The 21,687-nt window shown below is 38.4% G+C and overlaps 1 protein-coding gene across 1 annotated transcript in view; it reads right to left on the bottom strand.

Moving 5' to 3' along the window:
• Positions 1 to 1,573: 1,573 nt before the first annotated feature.
• LOC131063171 (trihelix transcription factor GT-2) overlaps positions 1,574 to 21,687 on the bottom strand; it is a 45,375-nt gene continuing 25,261 nt past the window's right edge. The window contains exon 2 of the mRNA XM_057996956.2: positions 1,574 to 2,885. Within this exon, the coding sequence (XP_057852939.2) occupies positions 1,832 to 2,885 (1,054 nt within the window). The 3' untranslated portion in view covers positions 1,574 to 1,831. The remainder of the gene's footprint in view (positions 2,886 to 21,687) is intronic.

Below are 21,687 nucleotides of genomic sequence, written 5' to 3'. Positions count from 1 at the left end.
TTATTACAAAATTTAAAGTTTGACTTCTAATTATATTTTTTTTAAATAGCTGATTTTAATATGTTGCAAATGTTTGCATTGGCTCCTTTGTTTCACCTTGTTTGTGGATGTCATTAGATATGCTGAATCTGCCCTAGTCTTCGAGAGATTTATGAGACATTTGGCAGCATGCTTGGAAAAATGAAGCAAGCAATTTGTAACAAGGATCCTGATTTGGGATTATATGAGCAACACACTATGCTCATTGTGAAGCGGTAATGGAACAATATGAACACCCTGCTTCATATGGCAGCCTTTGCTCTCAATCCCAAATGGTATGCACCAAAAGCTAATAGGTTGCCTCGTTGTGATGACAAAGAGGTGAAAGAAGGGTTAATGAAGGCCCTTCGAAAGATATATTCAATTGCGGAGTCGAGTTTACTTCGCACATAATGGATTGCCTTTACTAATCTTCACGGTCCAACATTAGGCAAACTAGAGGCGAAGATAAATAAAGCTACATTAGAGCAAACTGATCCTATTGGATGAGGACATGGCATGGCAAAGATGCACCAAAGTTGAAGACACTCACTATTTGCCTCCTGTTATAGGTTGCTAGTTCCTCTACTGTAGAGAGAAATTGGTCCACATACAGCTTCATTCACTCTATCAAGAGGAATAGGCCGACCTCTAGACATGCAAAGAAGTTGGTGGCCATGAATAGTGTTTTGCAACTCCAATATCATCAAACTTTAGAGTATCGACAAATTCCAGCTTTATGGTGGGATGTTGATCCAGAGGAATCCACCCAAATTGATGAGGAGGAGACACAAGACGGATTGATTGGATTTCTATTAGATGAGCCAGCCCCTCATCGTGGCAGTAACTCAAAGTCAGACTCTAATTTTGATGCAGTGTTGGGAGATCTCAATTAGAAACATCGTGGAACATATTGCAACAAGATAAACCAAACTTGATTTCTGATCAGATACTCATTAAATCTCTTTCACAAGAAAACCAGCTAAATGAATAAAATCACATACAAAGAAAAAAAAAATTTATGTCAAAAAATATATATACATGACATGTACTAGATTGGAAGGCTAGCAAATCATACCTGCAACCAGTTCCAAAATATAATTTTCAAAAATTCTCTGGTTACATATATTAGGCATATACAACATACGCTAAAAAAATTGTAACTTAAGACTATATGGGCTCATCGGGAAGGCTTTTTCTAGCATGCTATTTATTAGAGCCTGGTGCAAATCTAGACAAAAGCAAGTGCAGCCCATCAAGCTCAACCTACTAGCCCCTTTGAGGTAAGACAAGCTGGCCTAGACTGGAGCCCACAAAGTCTCCAGGTGTCTAGCGGAAAAAATAGAAAGGATTATATACACACAGTTATAATTCTATATTGCCAAACTCAAATAGAAAATACTTCAGAAAACAATTATAAAACAAAATTGTAACAGTAAAAAAGTTGCAAGTAAAATATGAATATATTAACTTTAGAAACAATCCTGCATAAAAATTGCAAAAGTTTCGCCCAAGTTATTGTCTATTCATAATATTACATTTATTTGTTCAAGCATGACACAAATGCTAAGGTTGATCCAATATATTGCTCTGAACATGTGAGGAAGGTTAAAATAAATCTCAGCCATATAATTGTCACTGTTATGTTAAGGTAAATGCTGAAACTTGAAAGTTTCTCTAGATAGCAACTTTAAGAGCTTGACCATTTAATCAAAAATTTATCCAACTTTGCAAGTTGAAAAATTCTCTAGTAGAAGTTAGTTCTAAAAACTGGAATCTGAACACCTAACTCAAACACCAGCTGAGATACAAATCAACCAGAAATTCTTGACCTTTCAGATGCTGCTTCAGGAATAATATGAATGCAGGCCATCTTGTCTTTAAATTCATCAGACTCTGTACCATCATCTACCTTACCTCCAACAATACTTCTCAGCTCAGAAAAATAAGGAAGATCTCCTTTCTCCTTTTTCCCATCTATGACATCCTTGTAGGCAGCCATTAATTTATCCCATTTCTCCCTGCATTGTTTTCCATCACGCTTTATTCCTTGCGAATCAAGTGCCTCTGCCAACTCTTCCCAAAGCATTGCCCTTTTCATAGAAACAGCAAACCTGCTCTCCATTTCCCCTCTCAATTTAATCAGGTGCAACACCTCTCCCCTTTTCCAATTCTTGGAACGTTTTTTTGGGCCCTGGCACTGTCTCTCCAGGGCTGAAGGAATGCCACAACTGGCAGATGATGACAAAGGCAGTCCTTTATCATCAAGCAGTTTCTGAATCAGAACAATCATCGCATTATCCAAAATGTTTCGATGTTCCCTCTCCTCTGCCCTCCACTTCTCCTCCCTCTCCTGCCTAACCTGCTCTCTAGCTTGCTCACTCCTCTCAATTGACTCTAGAAGCTCCTTGAAGAAGGTCTGCTGCTGAGAAAAGAGAGTCTCCAGCAGGGCCTTCACCACACCAACATCAGCCCCAGAAACATATCTGGGATACCGCTTCCTTTTCCGTGCGCAGGTCATCTCCTGTGCTTCATCCTCCTCATCATCCAACCTATCATTAAATGTTGGCAGCTTCCCTTCGGTTTCTTCATTCCAGATCCTGACATTCACCTGCTCCCTGTGATCAAACTCCTTTTGCCACATCAAATCCTTGTTATCCTCATCTTTCTCCTTCGCCATCAATTTGCCAGAGAGCAGGGGATAAAGCTCATCATAGTAAGGGTTATCTTCCCTGCTTTTGAGGCCATCCCTAACATCCTTATAACTGGCCATGAGCTTCTCCCACTTATCTCTGCATTGCTGTGCATCTCTGAAAAACTGCCCCTTCTGCAAGGTCTCTGCAATCTCATCCCAAAGCTCACTCTTCCTGCCATTAAGGAAAATTTTAGTGGCTAATATTTCCTCATGGGGTCTTCTTTCCAAAACAAAAAATCAAAAACTATTTAGTCATTCAAATGAACATTAGTCTCAATCTATATGAGATATTCTTAAAAAAAAGAAAAATTCAAATTTAGTATAACCACTTACATACAAGAAAAAATTCTAATTTTTTTACCAAATTTATAAAAAATGGAGAATTAAATGATAATCACACAACTTGCTCTTCATGGCAGTCAGGAAACTTTTTGGGGTTAATTTATAATTTTATAACCAAGCATTTTTTTTTAAACAAAAAAAAAAATAGTCTTCCATTTAAGGTCATTAACTTCAGAAGAGAGACAAAATTTCCCTTGCCATCTGCCCAACTTCTGAAAACATTGGGACATGCGCAAGCTTTTGGATATCCCCATTTATTTATTGAGTGCCAGGGAGGAAACCATGTCTCTCGACCATCTCAAAGACATCTAAATGTCACCGATAGTCAGTCAGGCCTCTTCTTTTTAAAATCAAGAAAAAAATAAAAAAGTCAGGCATCATTTTGGCTATTTGATTCTCATTGTTTGATATTCAGTTTGTATCTTCAGACTTATTTGTTTAAGTTTAGAGTTTTTAATTTTTCGTTTTAATAAAAATAATAAATTTATTAATAGATCTAAGTTACCGAGTTCTCCCCTTAAGAGTCCCGGAGTTCTCCCCTTACCCAATTAAGTCGAGCTCTAGAGCAGTGACGGGAGCGGACAAGGAGTGTCCCTATCACCCTAAGTACCCATTGGTACCTGGGGTGGCAGGGATGCTCCCTGTTCGCTCCTAGGTGCTCTCAAACACTCTTGAGTGCTAGCACAAGCAAAAAAAAATTAAAACAACAAAAAATGAATTCTAAAAGCTTTTTCTAAACATAAAAACAATCCTAAAATGACCCTTATGTTTGTTGTTTGACAAACACAACCCTATTTCACACAAACTCATTCTTGTAAATAGCATTTTGGCATTTTGAAAGATAGCTAGTTTTTTTTGCAGGAAAATGATAACAAAGTGCAAAGAGGACGAATATAGCTTGCAAAAAGGAGATCTATTCATCTAAGGTAACTATTTTTAAACTAATTCTTTAGTTTTTTAACAAATTTTTCAAGTTCTGAAAAAAAATCCATATTTTTTTCGGGGAAAAAAACAAGTTTGAAGATTTTTCTTAATGTTTTTAGGTGTTTGTTTTGATCTTTTATTAAATTATACATATCGTAGAGTTACATTTTTTATTTTTTATTTTAATTTAAAGCTTTATAATTTCTTACAGCAGCAGATTTTAATCTCACAAGTTCAAGTTTAGTGGGCATTGAAACAAATAAACAATTTAAATATAATCAAATATCTCCTCTATAGAAACATGTTACAATACTTGAACAATTTCCAGGAGGTGGGGATTTTATTTGGAATTGTAATGAGTGCGAAGTTCAATTTGAGAGATCATATAATCGAGTGAAAGATAAGTGGGCGTAGAATTAAAATATGTGAAGAGCAAGCTAAGAAGAGGTTGCCAATAGAAATAAATATGGCAATCATTAAAGAACAAGAAGATGCTAATACTATGCATGAGAAAACAAAAATAAAATCTCATACTTTAGCAAAGAAAACGTCATTGAAGGCACCTATAGATTCAATAATGGCCTCCCAACATCCTTTCTTGGAGACACCCTCTATACAAGAAGAAGATCCCTCTCCTTCCCACAAAAGAGGCCCATTAGTTAAGGCATTTCAAAATGGCATAAAAGATATTGCAGATGAAAAGATTGCATGTTGCATTTATGCCAATGGTCTTCCTTTCAACTTGGTGAGATCACCATATTGGCAGGAAATGATGACAACAATTAGCAATGCACCTTCTGGCTACACAGATCCTAGGTATGAAAAGGCGCAAACCACCTTATTGGCAAAAGAAAAAAAAATTATACAGACATCACTCAAGCCAATTAAGAATTCCTGGATTCAAACAAGAGTGTCTATTATTTTCTATGGATGGAAAGATTGCAAAAACCCACCTTTAATAATTATTATTGCAATGTCCCCCAAAGGGCTAATGTTTTTTGATTGTGAGGGACAAGTCAAGGATGCAGAATTCGTTTCTAAAATCCTCATTGATTCCATAGCGATTGTAGGTCTTGATAATGTTGTCCAAGTCATCACGAACAATACATAAAATTGCAGAGTAGCGGATGCTTTGTTTGAGGAAATGGTCATTAGTCATTACTGGAGTAATTAGAAGCAATCAAATTTAGAGAGGGCCCAAAAGGTCAAGCAATTGATCTGAGATGATAATTGATGGGCTTGTATGGACTATGTCTTGAGTTTCATGTTGTGACGTTTTCACACATCACCCCATTCCAAATGGGGACCCCCTACTTTTTAGGTCCTCTTAGTCTTTTGGTTTTGGTTCTTTGGGTCTTTTCACAACAATGCCTTCGGTCTCCCCGGTTTGCAAGTGTTTTGGTAGATTATGATCAAGTCTGCAAGTGTTTTGAGCAAATTTGACTAAGTCTGGAACCCGTTTTGTCTATTTTAGGGTTTTGCCCTTCAAACTTAGATTTGAGGTCATTTCCTTAGGGTTTTGGAAAATTTGAGTGTTGCAATAAAGTCAGGGCCCTTCAAGGAAGCTACTAGTGAAATTTGAGCGAATTCTGAGCACTTAATTTTAGTAAGTTTCACTATGTCACGGATTGGCCTAATTTTGCCAAAAATCAAACTTACTATTTTTAGTAAGTGCCACCCTATCTCGGTTTGCCCTAATTTGGTGATTTGAAGTACTTACTATTTTTAGTAAGTCTTTTTTTGGCAGGTCCATCTCAAGCAATGGTCAAGACACTGAAGGATGAACATTCTTGAAAATCCAAGTCTAAATCCAGAAAGTTGAAAAAGCAGGCAATTGATCAGAAAAATGGCTAAGTGTGAAATTCTCTCTTGAGATGTGTTGTGACCATTTCACACATCGCCCCATCGCAAATGGGGACCCCCTCTTTTTTGCTCGCCTTTTGCTTCGTTTTTTTTAGGATTTTGTTAGTCAGTTAGTTGTCTAGATTTAGGGTCAAGCCTTAGGGTTTTTATTTTTGTCTTTTCAGGCCAAAATCCAGTCGTTTTTGAGAGCTTTTGAGCTTCCTTTTCTAGGATGCAAATTTTGAATGCAATGAATTCGCCAGAATGGTCTAATGTTCATTTGGAATGTTGATGCAGAGCTTAAATTTGTCTAAGTGTTGAGAGTGAAGTGTGAATTTTTGTTCGATTGAATATTTTGACTAAATTTTGACTTTTTTGATTTTTGGTCCTGGGCATTGGAAATGATTTGTTTTTGCCTTGTGAAGTGTTAAAATGTGAAAAATCATGTTATTTTGGCCTGTAGGAGCAAAATCGCTCCTGTCCCTCAGTGAAGGACGGGAGCTCATTTTCAAATATCTCACTATTCCTGCAGAGCCAAGACGAATTTCAAATTGGAAGTGATGGAGAACGGCGAGATCTTTCCATTGAATATAAATTGAAGATTTTCATGAGCACCGAAACGCCTCTAGGAGAAAAATCGCTCCTGTCCCTCAATGAAGGACCGGAGCTACAAATCAAATTTTGCCTTGTCCTTGCAAGATTTCGTTGACTTGATGATTTGAAGAGGTCCAAAGGAAGATGCTTTACCAAATGAATATAATTTGAAGTGCTATCACAAAGGAGAATGGTCCAGAATGCAAAGTTCGCTCCTGTCCCTCTCCAAGGGACCAGGGCGAAGTACCTTATAGCTCCTGTCCCTCTCCCAAGGACCAGAGCGATGTCCTTCATGGGGCAAAATCCAGGCAAAAATCAAGACAAGTTTACATCCAAAGGCAAGGAAGAGCGTGAGATGAACTCATTGAATACAAATTGAAGATTTTTAAACGTCCACAAGGGTCCCAAAATGCCCAGTTCGCTCCTGTCCCTCAGGAAGGGACCAGAGCGATTTTTGTTATAATTGATTTTCTTGCCAAGTTGCAAACGATATCAAGGCATGGATGAATGGAGTGGAGCATGACGAATCCGTTGAATATAAATTTGGAACCTGACAAAATGAAATGAAGGCCACAAGAGATGGATCGCTCCTGTCCCTCTCCAAGGGACCAGGGCGATACAATGGTTATATTGCCTTTTACTTAAGTTTGAAATCGATCTAAGTCAAGACGAAGGGTGGCAAGAACATCTTAAGGCATCTTCATCGAGCACAAGCACTTAAAGGTCATCACAATGAAGAAATTTGCACCCTAAGACCTAGTTCGCTCCTGTCCCTCAGGAAGGGACCAGGGCGATGTTGGATATATTGGCCATTTCATGCAAGATTTACGTAAGATCAAGGGTTTGCAAGGTCTTAGAAGGTCCATGGCATGATTAGAGGGTGATACAAAAGGATTTTGAACGTAAAATGATCATCAAATTAAACATAGAGACCATATCGCTCCTGTCCCTCTCCAAGGGACCAGGGCGATTTGCCTTGGACTCTCTATTTTGCTTCAAATGCGTGCTAAGTCAAGACTTCATAAGATTATACATGGTCCAAGGCGCTCTTTGAAGAGGACGTGCAAGTGTTTTGAACGTCCAAACGTTGCTAATCAAGCTAAAGAGCTCATATCGCTCCTGTCCTTTGGACAAGGACCAAAGCGATCCCATCAAAAGCACTCATAATCCTTCACAGTCAAGGCAAGGCGAGGATGAACAAGGTAAAGGACGGCGTTTGGAAGACATCACAACGAAGATTGAAGTTTAAAGTTGCCAAGATTAAGGAGAAAGACATGGATCGCTCCTGTCCCTCTCCAAGGGACAAGGGCGATGATCCCTCTAAATGTCCAAACACCATATGCAAACAAATGGAACGAGCATAGAAGGAACGAACAAAGATGTTATTCGCTCTACAATGAAGGATCGAAGATCAAAAATGCGAGGTCTACGTGAAAACATGGAGATCGCTCCTGTCCTTTGGACAAGGACCAGGGCGATGAACACCCAAAGGCACTTATGCGCACATGCAAGGCAATCAAATTCGAAGGACCCATCAAAATGATCGATATTGAACATGGAAAGGAAGGAGATGAACGTTGAAGTTGCAAGAATTAAGACAAAAATCATGAATCGCTCCTGTCCCTCTCCAAGGGACCAGGGCGATGAGGTACGTCCCTTTCGTTTTCATAATTTTGGCGCCAAATAAACATTTCAAATTTCCCTTAAATGCTAAGTTCGATAAAATTGAAAATCCTATTTAAATTAGCATTTAATATGGCGTTGATCATTTATTAATTATTTTGCCTTTATTAAAAAATTGAAATTTATAAATTAAAACGAAAGGCATTTAATTAATCATTAATTAATTAATAAAAAATCGAATTGGAGCGCTCATATATGGAGGTCGGCCTTGTTATTTAATTAAAAAATCATTTAAAAATCGTTTGAAATTGTTATATTTTACCAAGTCGGCCTTAGTAAATGGAGAGATGCAAGCGCTATATATAGGGGGGTGAAAACTATTATTTTCACATCATTATTTTATCCTTCTACATGCGAATTGAGGAAAGCGAAGATAGTGCGAAGTGTGTTTGAAGAGGTGTGAATTCCATCCAAGGTGGCGTAAGCAATCAAAGGTGGTGCAATACTTAAAGACCTTCATTTGAGCGAATTTGCTAAGAGTTGAAGACCACGTTAAAGGTGAATTTGAAGATCACATTGAAGACAAAGGTGGCGAAATTAGTATCTTGAGGAGATAACGTTGAAGATCATCTATACCTCAATTTTGCCTAGGCGATCTTTTGTCTTTTTGCATTCTAGAGTTAGCTCTCTTTTGAGGTATGGCGATTTGATTTTATTGCTTTTATTCATTCATCGTCATATTTTAAATTTTGAAGTTTTGAATTTTGGTTCTCTTAGCTCAATCGTTGTTTTTTAGGAAATGATAACTCTAGAGACTTATCATGACGTTTCCTAAAAACTTCTCTCTCTAATCTATGTTATTTATTGCAAAATATGGTTCTCATAATGAAATGGTGTGTAGGTATGGCGACCCCGAAGGCGGGAGCATCCACCAGCCGCTCGGCTCTTATGAAAGAAGATCAGAAGACCGAAGAAGTGGAGACCAAGATCGTGTCGAAGTGGAGCAACATTGGAGATACAAACTTGGGGAACTTTAGCACGAAGAAGTTTCGAGAGGTCCCTTACATTGGCAAGCCATCACCTGTCGCCCGGAGAATAATAGAGAGTGGCATCATCAAGGCGGCCGGTTTTTCTCCAGCTATTCAGTGCCACGAGTTGATGATCGAGTGTGCCCGTCACTACAATCCACAGTCCAGGACAATTGTGTCCAATGAGGGAAACACTTTGGCGTACCTTTCAGAGGAAGCTATAAGTGAAGCTTTCCATCTTCCAGAGCACAGGGACATGATATATAAGAGCATTGAAGGAGCCAAATCAGTGTACGATGATGATCCAGATGCTTGCCTAAGCATAATCAACAAGAACTGGCTACTCAAGAGTCGTCCCCGTCTAAGCAAGGTACCGAACACACCGCACCGGATTGATTTCCAAGAGGAGTACAGAGATTTGATTACTATGCTCAACAGAGTTACAGGGGCCCCTCATGCCTTCTATTTTGAGAAGTGGATGTTTTACTTCATCCAGGTGATTGTTCAAGGAAAGGGTACAATACATTGGGCTAGGATAATTAGCCATTGCTTAGACGTACAGTTGAGAAGACTCAGGGCTACTAAGTCCTTCCACATGAGTTCATACGTCATCTATGCTTTGATCAGGAGTGTTGAGTACGCAGGACTACCTCACAGAGGAGTGATTGGAAGAGGACCCGGTGAGGTCAGAGCTTGTGAATCCTATGCCTACTTGCATCATCCGCCAGGGAAAAACTATAAGTTAGTCAATGATACCTTCACGATGAACATCACGAGGACGTTGCAAGGAGGGATTCACAATAGATTATCTCAGGACGCCCAGGAATTCATCAAGAGGTACGGTGCTTGGTTCATTCAGTTTCCCAAGTTTACTTACATTAGAGTGCATAGATGTCCTTTACCACCATACATGTTGCCGAGATATCCGACAGACAGAATTGTGTTACTTGAAGTAACAAGGCAGTTGGCAGCATATGTGAAGGCATTCAGACACAGACATCAGAATGGAGTCCAAGTACCTATTATTTTGGGTAATTCAATTGAGGTATGTCCTAATGTCTTAGCCATGGATGACGCAGAGAAGGAGTTAGCCTTGTATTCTTTTTCATCTTTTGCTTGGAGAGAGAGTTTTGATCCACATGGACATTTAGAGGAGACGGTCAGTAGAAGATTTAGACATGAGCATCAAATTGAAGATTTTATGATGAACCTCCTAGATGATCTTGAAGTGAAACGAAAGATACATTCTAGATTGCCTTTGGATTTCATCAGGAAATGAAGGATTTACAGAGTGGCCGACCAAGCTCAGGACAATGGCAGGCATATCCAGTCTTCCTATGATAGAGAAAGCAAAACAATAAGGTTGGATTGGAATGAGCCCGAGGTCGTGGATTTAGATGCTTTGATGGCACCAGTTTTGTCTTGTACTCGCAGATGGGTAGACGTTCAGCATCAGAAGTTGTGAGAACAAGGCATAGCTATGTCTTTTACTTTGGAAGAGAAACCAGCCGAAGGTGGAGCTAGTGTGAGTGAAGGCAATCCTAATCCTAGAAATTCAGGTGAAGGTAACCTTCGATGTGCTAGTGAAGGCAATCTCCATCCGAGAGGTTCGAAGAGAAAGGAAAGGTCAGAAAAGAAAGAGTCTTTCAAGAAAAAGCAAGGTGCCAACAAAGATCAAACACCAGGTACTTCTTCTAGACCAGAGAACAGAACAACTCAAGTGGAAGAGTCCATGGAGTCTATGGTACAGAATGACAGGCAGGAGGAAGGACAGGCACAGCATGTTTCATCAAATGGATCTCTCCAAGACTATGATTTAGATGAAGATAATGAAATGACATCTCCTCCCAGAGAAGAAGAAATAGTACATAAAGAAATTCAAGTTCAAGAAACAAGATCGAATATTCCAGATTGGTTGAAGGAAAGATTAACCAAGGTGATTGTAGTAGAGGACGAGGACAGTGCAATTGATTTAGAGAGCCTTGTTGGACGTTCACATGTGATAACAGAGAAGAAGAAGGCTACAAAGATGTCCAAGATGATTCGAGATGAGACTGGATCCAGAAAACTGCAGATAGCTACACCGGCAGCAGACAAATATGAGGGTGAGATCCTAGCAGAGGATTATGATATACAGACTATTGAGTTAGGACCATCCACAGCAGAGCAGACAATGGATGATGCTACCGACACATTTGAGGCATTGAAGGACAAGCTTAGAGAAGAAGTGGAAAAGAATAGAAAGCTTGAGAGAGAGGTCGGTGCATGGAGGACATATTTCAGTCACATCAATGAACCTTTGGGACGTCAGGATCCAGTTAGATCACCAGTGCAGGCATTGCCCCTTCAATCGATCAATGAAGCAGAAAGATTCAGGAACCTGGTCCAGCATACATGTAGTTGGATGGATAGATCTCATACAGTGGCCATAGAGTTTGTTACAAGGATGACGAAGATCATTCATCAGGCTATCCAAGTTCTTGAGATAATCCACAGATTGATGGTAACAGTAGCTGCATTTGCCCATACCAAGGACGTTATCATCCCTGTCTTGAAAGTAATAAGACATACATCCAGAAGAATTTTAGCGCAGGAGAGGATCTTGGAGGGTGATTCTCACAGTTTATTTCAGTGGTCAACCTTACTCCACATAAAGAGTGTTCTCTTCGAGGACATCAGTGTTAGATGTGGCCAACTTGAGGAAGTGATCAATCCGATCCAGGACAGAGTATTTGAGGTACTTCGTACCATTCTTGGCAGAGAGATCGAGGTCGAGACAGATGTGGATATGCAAGAATTTGAGGATAGAATCAAGATCATCTTTCGCAAGGATGCAGATGTTACAGATGAGCAGTATGATCAGATGTTTGCCACCATGCTCCTGATTGATAGAACAAAGGAACTTGAACCTACTTGGGACGCAGCTCTTCTAGATGCATTCGATCAAGTCATCCACTTAGAAGAGAGTATCAAGAATCTTCCCGAGATTCCAATCACAGAAATCGAAGGAATCGTGACAAAATTCATTGCATATGCTAAGAAAGAGAATTGGAAAGGGAATAAGATTCTAGATGAAAGGTTGTTACAGATGACATGACATCTTATTTCTCATTGGTTGATACCTCCTAGGTTTTTGTGCCGAATTTAATATTTGGCTATGTATTTAATATTGTTCAGTAAAAGGGAGGTCATTTGTAACAAACCCTAATTAGGGTTTAGGTGTCATGATCTTGTCCGTTGATTTACTTTCAATCTGGACCTTTCATTGTAACTGGGGATGCTATTTATACCCCCATTTTTCATTTCATTTGGTAATAGTTAATAGTATAATAGAGGAGATAATAGAGTAATAGTCAGATAATAGTCAATAGTTGATGTAAGAGAGATTAGAGTTAGAAGCAATTTTATTTTATAGCAAGATTGAGTCTTGAAGAGAGAAATTCAAGCAATTGTTGTACATGATGACTTGGAAATCAATAAAATATTGAAGTTATGGTGTTTTGTTGCAAATTTCTTGAGTTATCTTCATGGTTGTTTGATACACTTGAATCGTGCTCAATCGAAGTAGTTTGTTAATTTGAAAGACTAAGTGTGAGATTTGATATTTGGTAGGATTCGTAATCCAAACCACTAGCTTCTTGCTGATTGTAGGAACGCCTTGTGTGGTCGACTGGAGAACACTTTGAGTCCTTAATCTTCAATTATCATTGTGTCTTGGATATGTACCTTCGTAGTAGTGTCCTTGATCTTTGATGTATTGAGTATCATTTTATTACCTTAGAAGATCGCACTAATTTCAATTAAGTTGTTATCTTATGGCAAAATTGAAATTGGTTGAATCTCGCCAAGTCTCGTCCATACTAAGTCATTCATAGGGTTAGGCTAGATTAGACCTCTTTAAACCCTATCTTTTGCTATTTTTTGAAAGTTCCTTTTAGTTTAGTAAAATCTTCGAGCTTTAGAATGCGTAAGACCCCTTGGAGGAAACAGCAAATCACATCATACCACTAAAAAGCTTGTCCACACGTAGAGACCCTACTAAAAGAACCTTGGAGTCTACCTAACTGATCCTTTTTGCAGATCTTCAGCAGTTAGAGACTATTTTCTCAAGAGAGGATAAGATGCCTATGGGTATTTTATTCTGTGTATGATTGTGTATAAAATACACGTCAACAAGATGGAAATGGCATGAAAAATCTTCTAAGGCACGAGAAATCCACTTCATTCCGAAAATGAAAAAGAAATCCATGATGAGCAAAAATGTCTGGTAGGAAAGAATTCTTAATTCTTCACAAATTCCTCTTGCAAGTGGAAATTCCACCCAAGGGCATATAACAAGGCGCCAGAACAAGGTCTAGGAGGAATTTTCCTCCAAAGTCAAAATTCCTGCACATTGAGGAATCAACGCCCAAGTCGAGGATGGAGACACAAACAGGGCTAAGTAAGAAATTTTCCTTCCAAGACAGAATTCCTCCTTCACATGGAAATTTCACTCAAGACTGAGAATGGGCGCTAGAAAGGGGTATAGAAGGAATTTCCATCGAAGGACAAAATCCCTGCATCAAGCACCTAAGGTTGGAGAAGAATTTTCAAGTTTTCAAAATTCCTCCTTCCAAGATGAAATTTCACCCACGAACAGAGGAAAATTGTGGAATTCAAGGGAAGAGCAAAAAATTTCAAAACTCAAGGAAATTCCTTTCTCATGGATAAATTACACCCAAGGTGAATGTAATGTCCCTACTTTGAAATATAATTTAACAATAAATAATGTTTATAAAATTAAAATACAAAAGAATTAAAATAAAAATTAAATTAAATTAAATATCAATACACTTATTTAGTACTGATTAATCATCCATTAATTTCTATCAGCAATATATTATTAAATAATGAATAACTATTTATCTCTACAATAATAAATTATTAAAATAAATTTTAATTTACAATCAATATTAATTACTATTAAATAATATTCCCAATAATTATTAAATAAACACAATGAATATTAATTTGCAATAATAACTACTGTTAAATTATATTAAAAATAATTATTAATAAATGTTATGGACCAATGCTTGTTATAGTCTGCAAAGACTATGGTCAAAAATCATAATGCTTCACACATCTCTTAAGGGAAGAGACATAACCGTTGAGACTCTTTCCCAGCCAACAGGGGGAATATAAGTAAGGAAAATAAGGAGAGACAGGAGGGGAGAGCAGTGGAATAGTAAGAAAGAAAGTCTGACTAATAACAGTCATCACACAGCATAGGGAGAAAAGAAAAAAAGAATACCACGATAGGAAAAGAGACACACAAGGGGAAGTCCGATTGCCTTGGGAAGATATTCACACGGTCAATAGAGATAACTCCCTACCCGTAAGGGAGGCAGCAGGTATGAATCATTACACTGAATATTCAGTGTTAAGATAATAGCTTTAATTAAATTCACAGTATTACTGTATGTTCACAGCCTGATTGATAGTGATAACTTTAATCACATTTACAGTATCACTGTATGTTCACAGCATTAAAATAATAACTTTAATCAGGTTCACAGAATCACAGCAAATTAATATAAATATAAGATGATAAGATATGCGACTGAGCATACTCTAAACACTGGGAACAATTAATCAGAATATAGATAGAGATTAATTCTAATTCATTGAAATTTTATTCATAAAGTAATAAATCTGTGCACTCTCAATCTTATTTGAATAAATGACAATCAATCAGATCAGATCAGAACTGTTATTAAGTTATAGGAATTGGCAGCCTCCTAGTAGGGGACATCACAAAGAAGAAAATTCTAGGAAAGTGAAAAATTGACTAAGTGTTGGAGATTCCTTCCTTCAGGACAGAATTCTTGAAAATTGTGTAAAATTGGCTGTGTTGGAAATTCCTTCCTTCAGGACAGAATTCTTGGAAATCGTGTAAAATTGACTAAGTGTTGGAAATTCCTTCCTTCTGGACAGAATTCTTGGAAATAGTAAAAATTGGCCAAGGCATGAAGAATTTCCTCCCTCTGGGGCAAAGTAGAATCAAGGTCAAGGTTGGGCGCCAAAATGAGGTTAAGGAGGAATCTTCCTCCACATCAAAAATTCCTTGACCATGGAGAAAATGTCCTCTAGGAAAAGAATGGACGCCAAAGTGACATCAAGGAACAAAAGTCTAATTTTCCAAAATTCCTCCACTCCCTAGCAAATGCGCTCTAGGACAAGTAGAAAATGCAGAAAAATGGTCAAGAAGGAAAATGTCAATTCCAAAGAAATCCTTCACCACCTTCAAACGATGCCCAAGAACAAAATAAAACGTGGAATTCAAGGCTAAGGAGGAGAATTTCAAATTTTCAAAAAAAATTCCTTCCTCGAGGAAGAAATGTGCCCGAGGTGAAGAATTTCAAGGCACGAGGAAAATTGGCTAAGAAAGAATTTTCTCTCTCAAAGAACTTCGGACAGGATAAAATTTCCTAGACATGGAAGAAATGGTCAATTGATGAAAAAATCTCCTTCAGAACAAGATGTGAACTATAACATAGAAAAATTCCTTCAGGACAAAAAAATCTCCCTACAAAGATTTTCTCTCCTAGAATTCCATACATACAAGAATCCTTCAGAAGTGGAAAAGATTGGTAAAATTCTTCCAAGGTAAGAAAATCTTCCAAAATGTCTTTTGCGAGCCTAAAATGGAAAGATTCTCATAAAGGAAGAGTTGGTGACATCCAAAGAGAATATTTTGTATTAATGAAGCACAACCCAAAAAATTATAAAAGTTCCTATGACAGCGGGGTCCAGTTGCATGGCGAGAATCTATTGAGTGCATGGCAGCATGATGGCGCATTTATTGCTAGTGGACATCTTCACCAAGTAGTGGCATTCTTAATGCATGGCGGCTACCATATTCTAGGAAGTGATGGCTCATTTATTGCATGTTGGGCGAGTTTGGATGTAATGGGTATTTAATGCATTATGGGTGCCATTTTGAGCAATGGATAATTAATGTAAAGTGGGCGAGATTCCTCATTTATGACTCTCCCCACTACTTGGCATCATGTATTTGGGAATCTTTTGGTCAAACCCTGATTAGGGTTTGAATGTTGAATCTTAGTCGTTGATCAGTTTGTAATCAAGGTCATCCATTTTCCTCCTGGAGGCCTATATAAGGGGCTCACCCCTTCATTTGTAGAAGGGGGGAGATTGTATGAAATTGTTGCGATAAGTTACTGAGATAATAACAGTGATACATTGTTCTCTGATGGTGTTCACTTAAGTTATTTTTCAAAACTTGCATGGTTTCACCTTCCTCACTTAGAGTAGAATTTTATTTTCCAAGCAGTTAGATGAACAAAGTTGATTGCAATGTTTTAAGGTGAAGATCGCTTGCTCATACCTTTTGTTAACAGATAATTTATATTGACAGTACAAAGTTAGACTGAGCTTTTCTATGTGTGCACTTAATCTAAATTGTTGGATGAACATTGTTCTCTGATGGTGTTCATCAATGGTTTAAAATCTCTCAAACACAAACTTTGAAGATTGCACCCGCTTTATGTAGTTGTCTGCTAGTGGCGAAGTAAAGTGTGGTTGATCTCATTCGAAGCATTGCTATCTATTGAGTTCTTAGATTCAGCTTAGTCTTCCTAAATGCTTTCCCCTTTAATTTCAGTCCATTCCAGTTCAATTCATGTTGAAATGTGGCGACTGATCAGCAAAGTACTGTACACTCAGCATGCATCCTTGCCGGGGTCCGGGGTCGGGCCGGGCCCTGGGTAGGGGTTCGGGGGCGGCAGCCCCCAAGAAAAATTTTTTTGCCTTTTTTAGTTGGTGAAAACCAACATTGTAATAAAACCCTAAAAAAGGCCGACTTTGTTTGTTGCCCTAAAAACGCATGTTATAAGCGGCTGGGATGCTTAAGGCATTGTAAGGTTGATGTACTATTTTTGCTGGATAATAAGAAAGATTGGACGACTGTGTATGGTGGACGTAACCCATTCTAGGTGAACCACGTTAAATCTCTGTGTTATCTGTGTCCTGTTTTATTTCTTTATCTTTTGTATTTAAATCTGCATATAATTGTTAGTTCATATTTGCTTCGGATCTGCTTGAAACCCTAACAATTGGTATCAGAGCGAGGTTTTCTGTAAATTGGCAGGACTTTCAGATTTGAGTGGGAGCAATGGAGGATTCCAAATTCAAGGTCGAAAAGTTTAACGGCCAGAATTATCAGTTATGGAAAATGCAGATGGAGGATTACCTGTATCAAAAGGATTTGTGGCGGCCATTGGAAGGAAAGGCAAAGAAACCGACCACAATATCAAATGAAGAGTGGGACATTTTAGATAGAAAGGCACTGGGATCCATTCGATTGTGCCTTGCGGCGTCTATAGCATTCAATATAACAGAAGCAAAAACGACTGTAGATTTGATGGCAACATTGGCTAAGCTGTATGAGAAACCCTCGGCTTCGAATAAGGTATTTCTTATGAAGCGTTTGTTTAATTTGAAAATGAGTGAGGGAGGATCTGTAGCAGAGCACTTAAATGAATTTAATACAATTACCAGTCAATTGTCTTCGGTAAAAATTACCTTTGCAGAAGAGGTTAGGGCTCTCTTGATTTTATGTTCTTTGCCAGAAAGCTGGAATAGCTTGGTTATGGCTGTAAGTAACTCTGTCTTTGGTAAAAATACTTTGGTATTTGATGATATTGTTGGTGTTATCCTAAGCGAGGAAATGCGAAGGAAAAGCACAGGTGAGACTCCAACATCATCGGGTAGTGTTTTGAATGTGGAGAACAGAGGAAGATCAAAGGAAAGAGGAAAAGGCACTGGGAATGAGAAGTCACGAGGGAAGTCAAAGAAAGGACGCTCTCAATCTAGAGGAAAGAAAGATTGCTGGTACTGCGGAAAGCCTGGTCATCTAAAGAAAGATTGTTGGTCTCGGAAAAACAAAGAAGGAGACAAAAATGAAAATGACAGTAAGGAAGCTAATATTGCAAGTAATACTTTACAAGATGCTTTAATCTTATGTTTGGATAATGTTAATGATTCCTGGGTAATAGATTCTGGGGCTTCATTTCATGCTACACCCCATAGAAAATATTTTCTAGATTATGTTCAAGGTGATTTTGGACAGGTATATTTGGGTGATGATGAGCCTTGTCAAATTGTTGGAAAAAGAAAGATAAAGATCAAGTTGCAGAATGGTAATGACTGGTTTCTGCAGGAGGTAAGACATGTTCCTAATTTAAGAAGAAATTTAATTTCTGCAGAGCAACTAGGTAGTGAAGGTTGCATAGTTACCTTCTCAGACAGTAAGTGGAAGGTCACTAAAGGATCATTAGTAATAGCTAAAGGTGTGAAGGTAGGCACATTATATCTGTGTACTGGTAACACTTACTCTACCTTAGCTGCTACAGATAAAGTTACTGCAGGGACAACAACAATAAATGTTGCAAGAACAGATTCGATAATGTGGCACCATAGGCTTGGGCACATGAGTGAGAAAGGGATGAAAATCCTTCACTCCAAAAATCTATTGCCAGGACTAAAGAAGATTGATTTAGAGTTCTGTGAGAACTGTGTTTATGGTAAACAGAAAAGAGTCAGATTTCTCAAGGTTGGGAAAGAGAAGAAGAGTGAGAAGTTAGAGCTTGTACATTCAGATGTATGGGGACCGGCTCAGGTATCATCTCTTGGTGGCTCTTGTTATTATGTTATTTTTATTGATGACTCAACCAGAAAAACATGGGTATATTTCCTAAAACAAAAATCAGATGTTTTTGAAACTTTTAAGAAATGGAAAGCTTTGGTTGAGAATGAGACAGGTAAAAGGTTGAAGTGTCTCAGATCGGATAATGGAGGTGAGTATTGCAGCAAAGCATTTGAAGATTACTGTTCCTTAAATGGGATTCGAAAGCAGAAGACAATTCCAGGAACTCCACAGGAAAATGGTGTGTCAGAGAGAATGAATAGGACCATCATGGAACGTGCGAGGAGCATGAGATTGCATGCTGGATTGCCCTTACATTTTTGGGCAGATGCTGTACATACTGCTGTCTATTTGATAAATAGAGGACCTTCAACCCCTTTGGATGGTGGTATTCCAGAGGAGGCATGGACTGGTAAAAAGGTAAATTATTCTTTTCTAAAAACTTTTGGTTGCGAAGCTTTTGTCCATGTTGATAAAGAAAACAGAACCAAGCTTGATGCTAAATCTCAGAAATGTACCTTCATTGGATATGGGATAGATGAATATGGCTATCGGTTATGGGATCTTGAAAATAAGAAAATAATTAGAAGTAGAGATGTTATATTCAATGAGAAGGTTATGTATAAAGAACAAATGCAGGAAAAGAAGCATGAACAGGACAAACAAGAATATGTGGTGTTGGATGAGATTCCTGAAAATGAAATGCCACAGGTACCTGATGCTCAGCAACAACAGATTGTCCCACAAACTCCTGCAAGTGTTAGACGTTCTACGAGGACAAGTAGACCCCCTGAAAGATTTTCTCCTTCTTTGTATTCTATTTTATTAACAGATTCTGGTGAACCAGAAGAATATGAAGAAGCAATGCAGGTGGATGCCAAACAACAGTGGCAATTAGGCATGAAAGAGGAGATGGACTCCTTGATGAAAAATAAGACTTGGGACTTAGTCCCTTTACCTGCAGAAAAAAGAGCCTTGCCTAACAAATGGGTTTATCGGCTGAAGGAGGAGGAAGGAGGTCAGAAAAGATATAAGGCCAAACTTGTGGTAAAAGGTTTTGCACAGAAAAAGGGTATAGATTATGATGAAATATTTTCTCCAATTGTAAAAATGACTTCAATTAGAACTGTACTTAGTCTTGTGGCTGCAGATGATTTACATCTTGAACAATTAGATGTCAAAACAGCTTTTCTCCATGGAGATTTGGAGGAAGAAATTTACATGTTGCAACCACAGGGATATGAGGTCAAAGGTAAGGAGAACTTGGTGTGCAGGTTGAAGAAAAGTCTGTATGGCCTAAAGCAAGCACCCCGACAATGGTATTTAAAATTTGATAGTTTCATGGCTGAACACGGTTATCATAGATGTCATTCTGATCATTGTGTATATTTTAAGAGATTTGATAATGGCAGTTATATTATCCTGTTGCTTTATGTTGATGACATGCTTGTTGCTGGGTCTAACATGCAACATATAAATGATCTTAAACAGAAATTAGCCAGGTCATTTGCTATGAAGGATTTGGGTGCAGCTAAGCAAATTCTCGATATGAGGATTACACGGGACAGGAAAAATAGAACCTTGAATTTGTCCCAAAGTGACTATATAAAGAAGGTGTTGAAAAGATTTAACATGCAGGATGCAAAAGCAGTTAGTACACCTTTCGCTAGTCATTTCAAATTGACTAAGGAGATGTGTCCAAAGGCACAGGAAGAGGTTAATAAAATGTCTAACATCCCGTATTCATCAGCTGTTGGCAGTCTGATGTATGCAATGGTATGCACAAGGCCAGATATTGCACATGCAATGGGAGTTGTGAGCAGGTTTATGAGTAATCCGGGTATGGAACATTGGAATGCTGTGAAATGGATTCTTCGGTATTTGAAAGGAACTACTACGAAGGCATTATGTTTCAAAGGATCTAATGCTGCTCTAAGTGGATTTGTTGACTCTGATCTGGCGGGTGATATTGATTCACGGAGGAGTACTACAGGGTATGTTTTTACTATAGGGGGAACTGCAGTCAGTTGGATTTCTAGGCTACAAAAGGTTGTTGCACTTTCAACCACTGAAGCTGAGTATGTTGCTGCTACAGAAGCCAGCAAAGAGATGATTTGGTTGCAATGTTTTCTGAAGGAATTGGGTCAGACACAAGAGGATAGCCCATTGTATACTGATAGCCAGAGTGCCATTCATCTTGCAAAGAACTCTGTTTTTCATTCAAGGACAAAGCACATTCAGCTCAGGTACCACTTCATCCGGACTATTTTGGAGGAGGGTCAGTTACGGCTTGAGAAGATTCACACAAGTGAGAATCCTGCCGATATGTTCACAAAGGCAGTTCCACAGGAGAAGCTGATTTCTTCATCAGTTTCTGTTGGTCTTCTTGATTAATAATTGTGAAATTTATACCAGTCAAGTCCTAGTGTTTTATCCAGCGGATGTTGCATGTACAATGGTGTCGTGTAGTATCAGTCTCCAAGTGGGAGACTGTTCGGTGTGGAGTCTGATCAGTCTCCAAGTGGGAGATTGTTGAAATGTGGCGACTGATTAGCAAAGTACTGTACACTCAGCACGTATCCTCGCCGTATTTTTTTTGCCGTTTTTTGTTGATGAAAACCGACATTGTAATAAAACCCTAAAAAAGGCCGACTTTGTTTGTTGCCCTAAAAACGCATGTTATAAGCGGCTAGGATGCTTAAGGCATTGTAAGGTTGATGTACTATTTTTGCTGGATAATAAGAAAGATTGGACGACTGTGTATGGTGGACGTAACCCATTCTGGGTGAACCACGTTAAATCTCTGTGTTATCTGTGTCCTGTTTTATTTCTTTATCTTTTTTATTTAAATCTGCATATAATTGTTAGTTCATATTTGCTTCGGATCTGCTTGAAACCCTAACAATTCATTC

This window comes from Cryptomeria japonica, chromosome 11 (assembly GCF_030272615.1).
Source record: "Cryptomeria japonica chromosome 11, Sugi_1.0, whole genome shotgun sequence".
Taxonomy (NCBI): domain Eukaryota; kingdom Viridiplantae; phylum Streptophyta; class Pinopsida; order Cupressales; family Cupressaceae; genus Cryptomeria; species Cryptomeria japonica.
Note: the sequence above shows the minus strand (reverse complement) of the source record. Positions and strands in the feature narration are given on the sequence as shown.